Source organism: Branchiostoma lanceolatum, chromosome 1, assembly GCF_035083965.1.
Source record: "Branchiostoma lanceolatum isolate klBraLanc5 chromosome 1, klBraLanc5.hap2, whole genome shotgun sequence".
NCBI lineage: Eukaryota > Metazoa > Chordata > Leptocardii > Amphioxiformes > Branchiostomatidae > Branchiostoma > Branchiostoma lanceolatum.
Genome location: NC_089722.1, coordinates 6,111,171 through 6,123,872, shown reverse-complemented (window position 1 = coordinate 6,123,872; position 12,702 = coordinate 6,111,171). Strand labels below are relative to the sequence as shown.

At 44.3% G+C, this 12,702-nt stretch overlaps 1 protein-coding gene across 2 annotated transcripts; it reads right to left on the bottom strand.

Moving 5' to 3' along the window:
• Positions 1-2,898: 2,898 nt before the first annotated feature.
• LOC136431137 (calponin homology domain-containing protein DDB_G0272472-like) lies at positions 2,899-11,208 on the bottom strand. 2 transcript variants are annotated; one of them, XM_066422397.1, is made up of 2 exons: positions 10,592-11,208; positions 2,899-7,515 (listed from the first exon to the last, which is right to left on the bottom strand). In XM_066422397.1, exon 2 carries the CDS (start codon positions 7,388-7,390, stop codon positions 4,280-4,282), a length of 3,111 nt encoding a protein of 1,036 aa, XP_066278494.1. In that variant the 5' UTR covers positions 7,391-7,515; positions 10,592-11,208; the 3' UTR covers positions 2,899-4,279. The 2 variants fall into 2 exon arrangements, with proteins under 2 accessions (XP_066278494.1, XP_066278504.1); XM_066422407.1 differs by lacking the exon at positions 10,592-11,208 and adding an exon at positions 9,973-10,116.
• Positions 11,209-12,702: the final 1,494 nt, after the last annotated feature.

Sequence of the window (12,702 nt, the reverse complement as noted above, 5' to 3'; positions counted from 1 at the left end):
TCGCCAATCAATCTCCAAGCAGATTTAAGAATCTGGCTTTATTCTCATTGTTTTACAACTGTTTTTGCGACACTGGTACTCGTGTCTAGCATAGTATTTCCTACGGTTCGCCCTCTCTTATGGCGATTCGTTAGATATACGACATTAGACAAGAGCACCAATGTTTCAAAGCAGGTGAAAAGCGCCTAGAATTAGCCAGATCTGCACATCTGCTTGGAGATGAGTCGCCAATGGTTACAGTTTTCAAGGGAACACGAACTGAATCGATTTTACTTGTTTTTAAACTATTTTCCGAAACACTCGGTTGACCTGCGAACTGGAACTGAGAAATAGCTCTTTCAAGTCAAACTCCAGACCTTTGCGGAATGGTGCAAGGGCAGCTGCAAGATGGCACACATGGGTCTAAAGAGATCATGTGCGTATCATGTATGCTGCCTAGACAAATTGTCAGTCCTTTAGAGAGGCTACCGTAAACAGGTCTGAAAGCGGACACACATTAGCTCGAGATGAGAGCCGAGTGTTGATGCCGTTCAGCCCTTTTCTAAGGGCCTGGTCACATTCGTCGAACGATCGTCGTGCAATCGGAAACTGAGTTCATTCTTGGGATAGTTGTACATGTGTCATGCACAGTTCAACCGTCTTGTTACCAAAAAAGCTGTCTTAGATCCTTGTCGATCATTATCGTATGACGTCCTACGACGATTGTGTCCACGCCTAAAGTAGCCTACCTCAAATAGGGCACCGGTGGCAAGCAGACACACATTTCTCCAACAGAGAACATGTGCTTGTCAGCTGTGTTGCCTGAAAGTAAACTAGCCTTTTAGAAAGGAGGCTATCGTCATGAGGGCTGCAAGCTGACACACATAGCTCGAAGTTAGGGCAAAGTGTTCTGCTTGTCAGCCCTTTATATGAAGCCTACCTTAAAGGGCACCGGTAGCAAGAAGACACACATACCTGTCCCGATAGACGACATGTACTGTGCTGTCACGTGTGTTGTCGTAAACAAAATGACAGTCCTTTGGAAAGGAGGCTACCTGACAAAGGCAAAGTGTGAAGCCACTCGCCCCTTTTGATGACAGCCTACCTTAAAGGACGGCTGCAAGCAGACACGCATCGCTCTGTATACAACTGTATTACAAGCTGTGTGCTGCTCGCAGTTAAAACTCGTACCTTTAGAAGGCTACCGTAAACAGGTCTGAAAGCGGACACATAGCTCGTGATGAGAGCCGAGTGTTGATGCCGTTCAGCCCTTTTCTAAGGGCCTGGTCACATTCGTCGAACGATTGTCGTGCAATCGCAAACTGAGTGCCATGCCATGCACAGTTCAGCCGCCTTGTTACCGAAAAAGCTGTCTTAGATCCTTGCCGGTCGGTGGTTTGTCACAACATGCTTGAAAATTTTACGAAATCATAATCATATGACGTCCTACGACGATTGTGTCCACGCCTAAAGCCTACCTTAAATAGGGCACCGGCAGCAAGCAGACACACAGGTTTTATTTATGTGTTCATAACAGAACATGTGTTTGTCATGTGTGTTGCCTAAATAAAATGTCACTCCGTTGGGAAGGGGCTCGAGGATACCATGAAGAGGCTTGAAAGCGGACACACATCTCTCGAACTGAGGGCGAAGTGTGAAGACTTCCAGTCCCTTCTGATGGCTGCCAGCAGACATACATGGTTTTGTATACACTATAGTGTGCTGCTCGCTGTTAAAACTCGTAACTTTACATTTGTACGTAACCATGCCGTTTGGGTGTGTTATGTATAAGGTGTCAAGACCTTCTCACTGAGAATGTTCCTTTCAATATTGAAGCCATGCGATACGATGTTTTGTATAGTGTGTTCAGCACTATCCTCCATTGATATCATGGTAGATAGGAGTAGGAAGCAGCATCTGCAGTAGTCATTCCAATTTTTATCCCAACAAAACAGCATGACGAAAACACTCATATTTGGCAACAGTTTCAGTATTGACTGTTTTCGGTTTGTTGACAGATCTCTAGCCTGTGACAAAGGCTTGCACGTATCTGGTCCGTATGGTTCGGAGAATCTGAAGCAACATGTCTGGAAATTAGCGGTTGTCAGGAAATCTCTGACTAATCAGAAGAGCGCAAAGAACCTTAAACTGGGCTAAGAGATCCACGTTTGTGAGAATATCGGAATTGATCACTACGGACGGCTGCTTCCAAACACGAGTCCCCACGTCTTAGTGACGCAATGGACTCAACGCTATGTATGTCTACAGACATACATATCTACATAAGTTAGACTTAAGGTGTGCAGAAAAAGCTATATGGCTGTGTATGTTTATATCACATATTGTTTCTAATTGTTAGATTGATTCGATAATTCACCTTGCTGAAATGTATTCAGCTTACATTCTGTTATCACTCTCTCAATAATTCACATTATTGCCGCCAGCCTGTGCTGTTCAGTACAGATATGCTTTGATAGGTTCTTGGCAAGTTATGTTTTGTACGCCACTATAGCACAGCAAATTATGACCTGTAGACGGATTCTTCTACGCCAAGAGTACGGTATGGAATACGTCTCTATTCACAATAAGCTCCCAGCACAACTGTGCAAAGTAGAATGTGCTGTCATGTCCATAGGTATTCCGGCTTTCATGCTCCAATGATGTATTTGACAAATAAAAAGCTAACTCTATCTTTTCCCACTTTTAATATCCTTTACTAGTAGTTTGGTGCACCATGTATGTGTGTCTGTAGTACTAATAGATGCTAATAAAGATTTGATAAAACTCTTATTTTCTGTGTTACGTTGTGTTCTTAGTTTAACAAGTTTTCTACCATGCATGGTATTTGGTGATCAATAATTTTGAGCCTGCATACTAATATAGGATAAGTCATAAGATAAAACAACACACAGAGGCATGTGACGTCATAGTTGATACTATTTGGAAGAGACCAAAGGTAATATACATATATCTAGTAATTCGACACATTAATGTTGTAGTGGTCTTACAGTACTAGATAAAATAGCGGACTATATATAGACAAATACATCGCAATAGTTTTCATACTTGGCACCTAAACAGTCCATAGATACATCTTGCAACACATGCTAGTTTTTTTATAGGCGGGTTAGTTGGCATTTCTTCTTATCTATCTTACTATCTTATCCTATGGTAGACATAAAGACTTTGATAGGCCTTTAGACGTAGTAGTAGTACCGATTGTAGTAGTAGTAATAGTAGTAATGATAGAACTACAAATATTGTTGCTACTATTTACTGCATATCAACAGTGTCCGACCACATACGCTTACAATACTGATCTCTCTAAGATCAACCTTAGCTGGATCGGTTATCATAGTACTATTATTTCATCCATATACAATATAAGCAAAACTCCTTGTCGAGCAAAAACAGTATTATCAATGAACTGTAAACCTGTCCTTATATAGCCTGTCCGAATGTGCCCCTGGTACAGAAAACACATCAAAATAAGTTTTCATGTGTTTCGTATTGTATCTTCTTATTGCTCATTGTTTAGATGAAAAAAGATTGTCATTTTACTACGAAAAAAGGTGTCTTACCCTGCTAGGTACAGCAGTATAGAGAGCTCGAGAGAGACTGTTTAGTGCTATCAATATCATATACATAAATATCCAACAATGTAAACATATTTTCATCAAGGAAGGCTAGTAACGGCAATCTCCAAGTAGATGTTCTGTAACAATCTTAATTATCAGTTTTGGCTACCTTCACGGGGCCTGAGTAGAGACTAGCCCCGTTCGTTTGAATGTCTCTGAATCTCTGACGAAAGTTGTATCATCTCAAAGAAGCCTGATAGAGACTCTTTCGTCCCATTGATACTTTGCAGTTGTGTAGAGAGCTAAAATGGCAGACACCTCCGACTAACTGGTTCAGTTGAACATTCTTGCTAAGATGATAACATTTTGACACTATCAAAGTCTTATAACTTCATTTGAGTCTTAGCTAGTATGGCAAGTTAGTATAGAGGGCGTGCTGCTGTATAATACATATATCGCATATCTTAAATCTACTTACGGTATACTGACAAAATATCCACTATCTCCTCTTATTGCCAACTTTATATCTGTGAACTTCTTGTTACATTCATATATCGTCTGTTTCCTCTCTCTATACATATTTGTTTTCAAGTCATTCTCATTACGATCACCTTTTATTTAATAGGTTTATCATTTACTTACATTTCATACTGTCACTGAAAGATATCTGATACATTTGGAGGCTATCATAATACTTTTTGAGGGGGGAGGGGGATTTAAAACTAGAAGCTTGTCTCTAGCTTATACCCGTCCCATGTGGTGGAGTCCAATGTCAGATGTAGGTCTGTCTGGCTCAGTCTGGCCTCAACTTTAGCTTTAGCTTTGGTGTCATCCCAAACCTTCTCCAACTCCTGGCGAAACGTCACGCGCGACTCTTTCTCCCGGATGTTCCTCAGTTCTGCCTCAGCCAGGTCGGCCCTGATCTTCTCCTCCTGGACGCGGAGTTTCTCCATCTTAAAGTCTTTGATTGTCTTCTCGAGTTCCTCCTTCATCAGTTCCGTTCGAGCTCGCTCCTGCTCCACCTCCTGACGTGTTCTCTCCAGCTCTGTCTCTTCGTCTCTTACGTACAACTTGTCGGCTCCTGTCAGAGAAACCGGTTTCGCGGTAGCTTCTTTCAGGTCTTTTGCTTCCTCCTCGGCTCGGCCAGCTCTGGCTTTTTCTTGCTCAAGTTGTTCACGTAGTTTCTGCAATTCTGTCTCTGCTGTGTCGTTTGCATTTGTTTCCTCAGAATTGGGTCGTGCCTGCTTCAGGTCTGTCTCTGAGCGATGGAGCGTCGTTGTGTTTTCTTGGTAGCGGAGCTTTTCCTGATTTAGCTGCTTTCTGGTCTCCTTTAGCTCTGCTATGGCACGGTTGGCTCTCGTCTTCTCCTGTTCCACGTGCTTCTGTTTTTGTTCAACGCTCGCCTCCGCGTGATCAGCCCGTCTCTTCTCCAGCTGCGCGCGAACCTTTTCCTGCTCGCACTCTCTCCTGGCCTGTTGGAAGTACGTTTCGGCTCTGTCCGCCCTAGCTTTCTCTTGTTTCATCGTTTTCAGAGCTTGCTCCAACCTCGTTGTATTTGAGGCGTCGTCTACTGCGTTTTCCTTGACTAGGCTCGCGTCCGCCTCCAGACGGTCTGCTCTGGCCTTTTCTTGATCTCGCTCAGTCCGCATACTCTCTAGCTCAGACTGGAGATGCTGTACCTGACTGTCTTTATCGTTCTCCTTTCCCGCGCTCTTGTTTTCTTTCAGAGTCCTCAGATCCAAACGCAAGCGGTTTGCGCGGGCTTTTTCGTACTCCGCGTCTCTGCGAGCCTTCAAAACGATTTCGGCTTCAACGCGCCTCTGTTCCAGATACCTCTCTTCTATCGTCTCCAACTCCCGCTGGACTTTCTTCAACTCGGCTTCCGCGTTTTCCGCCCGGATCTTTTCGTACTCGATATCTCTGCGTGCCTGCTCTAGCGCCTCGGTCTCGATACGCTTTTTACCCTGGGAACGGGCTTTCTCCGTTTCCACGGTTTTCTGGATCTTCTTCATCTCCGTTTCCACGCGCTCTGCTTTACTCTTCTGTTGTTCCAGGTTCAGCCGCAAGAGGTCGGTTTTCGCCTTTTCCTGCTCCATGTTTTTCCTGGCTTCTTCAAACTTGGCCTCTGCGCGGTCGGCTCTCTTCTTCTCTTCCTGTGCGCGTGTCTTTTCTCGCGCCAACTCTTCTTTGATCAGCTTCAGTTCTGTATTCAACTCATCTCCTCGCACTTTCTCCTGGTCCATAACTTGTCTCGCTTTCTCCAAGTCCGGCACAGCCCGTTCAGCCCTGGACACGAGCGTTTCCAGATCATTCCGTGTTTTCTCCAAGTCTGTATCCATCTTAGCTGTACTAAACTCTACCGGTGAAAATGCATTTCCCTCTTCGGTGCTCTCACGTGTATCAACCTGATTTGTTATTTCTTCTTTAACCTTTTTCTCTGAGTCTGTTTTTCTTTGCTGGACACCGACTTCCACGTCGCAAGTTTCTTCACCTTTGTCTTGGGCTGAGACTTCTTCCGTTACCAGATCTAACTCTACTTCTTTTTCGTCAAACCCTGTCGTGTCTTCCTCTTGAAACCCTCCCGACCCCTCATGGGGTTCATCTGAGGTCGTCTCGCTCCAGTCGACATCTACTTCCTTTACCGTCAGGCTCGGTTCGACCTCTTCAACTGTTGAGACGATGATCACCACGTCTTCCCATGATGCCTCTTGGTTTACCTCTGCCTGATTGGACCCATATGTTCCCACCTCTTGTGTACACACCGTTCCTTCCCCTCTGCACTCCTGTAGCCCTTCACTCTCTATCTCCACTTGACCAGCAGTATCGTTTTTCATACATTTGTCTGGGTCGTCAACTCGCTTCCACGTACCATACGACTGTCCAAACATCTCCTCCTCTTGGTTTTCTTCAGTGTTCTCTTCTTCCAGGTTTTCTTCTTCAACAACAACAGCATCAACAGTTGTCAGAATCACCCTCACATCTGCTTGTGTCTGATCGACTCCGTTTCCCTTCTCTGGGTCAAAGGTTGTTTCCTGTTCGATGTACTCCTCTGCCGTCTCTAGTCCCGCTATTGCTCGATCAACCATCTTTAATTCTTGTTCATTGATGCCTTTTACTTGGTCAGAATCGTCTTGGTTTTGTTCCGTATCGTCTGCTGCAGTTTCTGAGTTGAGAGTTTCTTCTATGTTATTGGCTTCTTCACCGCTCCATCGTGTGAACTCAAATTCCGAGTCGGCCAGTTCAGTCCCGTCCATTTCCTCCTGAATCGGTCCATCCCAGTCCACCAATGAGACCGGTATTTCATCGTCATCGTCGTCATCTTTGTCGCTTCCCTCAAAAGTATCTTCCGCCACTGTCTCTAAGGTGTATCCATAGTCACGGGTCTCCTCTTGACCTTTGGCGCGAATATAATCAACGCAGATGACGCGAGGGATGTCCATTGTTTCTTCGCTCGTATCCCAGTCCGCCGGATCGCTATCTTCTTCATATAGCTCGGAGATGAACCCTGTTCGGTCGGTGTTTTGTTCACTGTTTGCTTGTGTCTGCTCAAGACTGGCTTCCTGTGTTGATCCTTCAACAGTTTCAGCTCCAGTGGACATGTTTCCGTTGGGTTTATCAACTTCATCGTCCTCAGTCTGCCTGTCTTCAGTGCCCTCTTCAACGCGCTTTACCTCTGGGCTTTCATCCTTCGTTTTATCATCTTCTGTATTTGCCTCTTCTTCATCACTCTCGACTCTTTTCTCGGCTTCAGTGATGACTATGATGATCTCGTCGCTCCCTGGTTCTGAAGACTCCTTGTCTTCGCCCGAAGCTCCTTGGGTTACATTCTCCATCTTAGGTCAAGTGGAACGTCAGTGTTTGTTTTGGTCGGATCGTCTCTGCACTTTCTTCACAACACGATCCCCGCCGGGAGGGTTAGAGTGGTGTCGGGTATGGGACGGTTTGTTGCCGCTCTTACCTGCAGGGGGAAGACAATTGCATATCATACATTAGACTATGAATGATCATTGTACAACGCTAAACTTTCTTCAAGACAAAGGTATAAACGGATCAAATCTTCCAACGGCCACCGTCGCCTTCTTCAAGATCAATACTGAATGATCATTGTACTTTTTCGGTATTACTGACAATCAACATACTAGTATAGGCAACTGGTAGTGAGAAAGTTGATTTCAGACATATTTTTTAAAGAATTCTGATGTCATTCATTCCGGTGGTGTTGAACACGACCATTAAACACATTGTAAACACGTCTATTTGGGTCTTTCACTCACTCACTCATTCACTCACTCACTCACTCACTCACCCACCCACCCACTCACTCACTCACTCACTCACTCACTCACTCTCATTCACTCACTTACTCACTCACTCACTCACTCACCCACCCACTCACTCACTCACTCACTCACTCACCTACCCACCCACTCACTCACTCATTCTCATTCACTCACTCACTCACTCACTCACTCACTCGCTTGCTCACTCACTCACTCACTCACTCACTCACTCACTCACTCTCACCCACCCACTCACTCACTCACTCACCTACCCACCCACTCACTCACTCACTCACTCACTCACTCATTCTCATTCTCATTCACTCACTCACTCACTCACTCACTCGCTTGCTCACTCATTCTCTGACTCACTCACCACTCACTCACTCACTCACTCACTCACTCACTCACTCACTCTCATTCATTCATTCATTCACTCACTCACTCACTTACTCATTCACTCACTCGCTTGCTCACTCGCTTTTTTCACTCACTAGCTTATTCATTAATTCATTCATTCACTCGACAGGTTGATGACTACAGCAAGCCACCATCCAACAACAACGAACAGAAAACACATACTTGTCAGGAAGATACGAAATATAACTAGCAATATGTTTACATATTCATTGTATATACACGAGAGTTTTTCTATTTACAACGATGCCCTTGTGCCAGTCAGAAATGTGATTGGTCTAGACAATTGATCTAAACCCTCACCACAAGAAAATCGCCATCTTGTCGACCGTGTAATTTCAAGTTCAGAATACCGTATACAGCTATGTTAGTACTGCGGCAGATACAACATTGTTTATAGCCCGCGTGCTCTTTTTGCGACACAAGTGGGCGTCCTTCATAGATCGATCAAAATCACTTCAGTCCACCATATAACTAACGAGCAACATCTAGACGTTGACAGCGAACAAATTAATCTAATGGAATTTCATCATCACAGATAGTGCCTGGCGCACCCCACCTATCAATAAAATATAACCGTCTCTGTCGATGTCTCCGTAGCAATAAACCAAAACGCCCGGGATCGCCGCGAAATGGTTTGAGATTATTACAAGCCATAAAGGATATGGCGTCAGTGGTGGTGAAACTAGCGGCGTCATTGAATATTACGGCTCGGGTAGGGTAGGTTATTGCCAAGGTGAAAGAACAGAACCAATCAACTCTTAGGCCAGGCCAGGTCAATATGCGGGCCTACGTTTTTTTCTGAGGTGTGGAGACAAAGCAGTTTATTTTATGTTTGCACAAAATCAATTTGAAAGAGTTACAAATCTTTTTCCAAAAGGATACAAATAGAAAATGTTGGTTAGTTATCACAACAGTAGCATATATCTTTTCGGCTAATAGATTATCGATAGATATTCACAAAATTGTATACTTTTTTTATGTTTTCAAACCAACAATTCTGTACTAATAATGTGCTATTTCCACTGCCGTTTTCGCCCCCTGCGGTCCCCTAGTTTGGTTTATCCGCATCCTCTACACCAAGGCGTCCGTTAGATATCGGTGTATCAGTGCACTAATGCATTAACCTCAACGCACACAATGCTCAATACCCCCCTACTGGATCCAGTAGATATATGCCAAACGCATCCAACATCGCAGTAGCTTTTCAAACATAGCATTAAGTGCACACTACCGGCGATTCTCCCTTTTTACACGTCCCACTTTCGCTGAGACCATAGATGATATATACGATAGAAGATGAATGTTGAAGTTAGAAAGGAAGACGATTCAGATGTCCATGCGAGATGAAAGCGAAATCTAGTCACGTATTTTGGACAGGAAGCGGACGCAAAGAGCGGCCCTTGTGAAACACTGAGTACACTACTGAATACTTTCTCACAAAACAAGAAGGCTCTATCTGATCTCAGCGCGATTTCGGCGCGGCTCGGTATTTGTAATTCGCAGCAAACATCAACCTTCTTCACCGAGGACGCATAAATCTAACCCAAGGACATCACGTTTTTATGGCGATTTTGAGGTTAAAATAGCGCGGTGACATTTGCAGAGGTATAAAATGGCCAGCTGGATGATTGAAAATTAATAAGACGTAACGAAGAGTTGAAAATTTATCAAAGGGTGCCGCTAAGTCTCTGTCGCGCGGTGGTGAGCAAACTAACCTGTTTTGATTTGGTTTAGCGCACGGCACCGCGGAGTCTGACCGGGAACGGCTGAACGCACCGCTGGCAGCTCGCCGCAGCTACAGTAAACTACAGTCCCTTATTTTGTATTCAGACCGTGTTCTCACTGGCGTTTTTACAATGCCGGCATTGTCTAGAAAAAGCACGTACACCGATCGCCATTTATATTGATTTCGTGTGATACCGCCACGGCACTAACTCACGGCGATGAGTAGGCCGATCTTCAAATAACAGCACTGCGTCATGTAACGTTTACTGCGATTTGGGATTTAGACATATCCGTTGAAATAACCATGCAGTATTCAAACAGGTATATCCCTTCTCGTGAGGGAGAAGGGGCGTAATATTCACGGAATTTTGTTCCCTGAGGTTAGCTCAAACGCAGCATCATTTGATTAAAGGTGTTCATCACGACATTTTGTTACTTGAAATGAAAAACACACACACTTAAGAGACCGTATTCGCGGTAGGATTAACGGAAGAGCATTATGACGTCCCCCAAGGACGTTCCCCGATTCAGGTGAAGGTGAAATGAAGAAGACACGCCCCCCTCCCATTCCAACATCATCAGGCAACCCAGCACATATACATAACTCACCTGCAAGATTTGAAGATACCCAGATCTTGAGGGAAATGTCTTAAACCTTGGTTTGCACGTCTGAGTCTAGCAGGTGTAGTCCGCAGCGTCTCAGGATTTACCTTGGCTCAGGGTGAAAGAGGGGCGTGCGAGTATGCATAAATTTTCCACACGAAGCGGCAAGCCTCTCAGTGTTGACTGCTCGCGGATGCCTTAATCTTCAATGGCTTCGTTAAAAGTCTCCTTCTTCCGTGGGGATTCTACGTAATCTCACAGGATGAGCCCCGAAATCTCGCTTGCAATTCCACGTCCAATCTGGCGGCGCTGCGCAATGCCGCCTTCTCTGAACGGGGCCGAACGGAAAACCCTTACGCCAGGGCCCCTCTCCCGGCAGACCTGGATACGCTAGCTGCGCCGCCGCCTCAGTGCAGCTCCAGTTGCTATGTGGACTTTCCGCCCGCACATCGATGGACTGTATACACTTTCCTCTTCTTCAAACCCGATACTGATACCTGTGAAGCATGAAAAAACGAAGGAAGAAGGAAAGGATGCGTTTGCTCTGTGGTGGGTCGACTGAATTCGTCTCCACCTTGCTTGGGTAATGCAAGGCGCGAGCTAACTGATGGCTGATAAATTAACACCCGAAAACCACGCACACTTATTGGTACATTTTCTATTGGCTATGAAATATGAGACATAACATTTTCTGTGTTTCTGACACAGGGACTTTTAGGACGGATATTGTGTCCAGGATGACTTGTTTGAGAAGTAAAGCTAGCTTGACGAGGAAGCCGTCCAAATCTCCTGTCGTTATTATAGGATATGAGCGCGGTTCCACCGCACTTCCCTTTGCTAACAGATGACCAAGTCTGTTCCGAATGGTGACCGGGCTAAATTACAGCAGGTTTTAGAATAAGGTGTGTAAAAAAAATGGTCGGAATAGACAGTGACGATATTTTCTCGTTCCTTTAGACGTAAAAATAACTAACACTAACAGGATACAACCATTGCAGTGCGTGTTTTCACTCATGAATGCAATTTTTTTACTCATAGATATGATTATCATTCGAGCAAAATCTGAAGATGGAAATACTTACCATAAACCGAAACGGCCATATTCAAGAGCCAATAAATCAAAACATCACGTGTACTCAAGTGTGCGTTTAAACTTGAAGTTAAAACAAAGGCTTGTTTAAGATGACTGCGGGACAGTGACTAAAGACTCCCTGATAAACCACAGGGTTTTGACAAATGTTGTACGAGCGTACTCATCGAACATACCGAACCGGTCACCGTGGCTCTGATCCAAAAGACTGTATCAGTGTGACACTGCTAGTTCATATTCTCCAAGCAGACTGATTTCGGTTGGGGTGCTAGTTAAGTTGTGACCACGATTTTTTCGCGGCAACTACTGAAAATCGTGGCCACTACTAACGTCGGCATGACCACCCCACCCTCCACCGAAATCTCTGCTTAGGAAATACGTAGTTCGCGCTTCCATATGTTTTTCCGATGAAGGCAAACCCATTTATTAGCATAGTTGATACTATCCAACTTGTCGATGATGATATCCAAGGAGATAATATTCAATACTAGCCAGATATTATTGATGAAAACATGAAATTGAAATACAGTTTAGTACTAAACGTAAGGATGAAAGACAATGCGGTACAATACATGGGGGCTTCAACTGTGTATAAGTAGCCACTCAAAACTGCGGTAAATCGATAAGCAACAAAACCAACTTGACCATGAGATCGATATAACACAAAAGCCTACGATACAGAGATGACATTTTATGTATCCGTCCTTGGATACAATGAAAGAATTAAGGGTATTGAAGTACAAAACAGTTCAATATCCAGGTATAAAAGCGTGTTTGACAAGTGCTGGTCTTACTGAATATAACATGCCAAAAAGATCCTATGCAATGACTAACATCACCAATGATTTAAAAGAAATGTCCTTGAGAAATAGAAATTGGACAAGAATGGGACAGAATGAAGCTTTTAATTTGCTGCGGTCTGCCTGAGAATTTACCCAGCGAAATGGGTTATTTGTCGTCAATCAGAATCGATATTGACGAACCCGAACCCAATCTTCTATTCTGACATATAGCCGCTCGTAAGGCC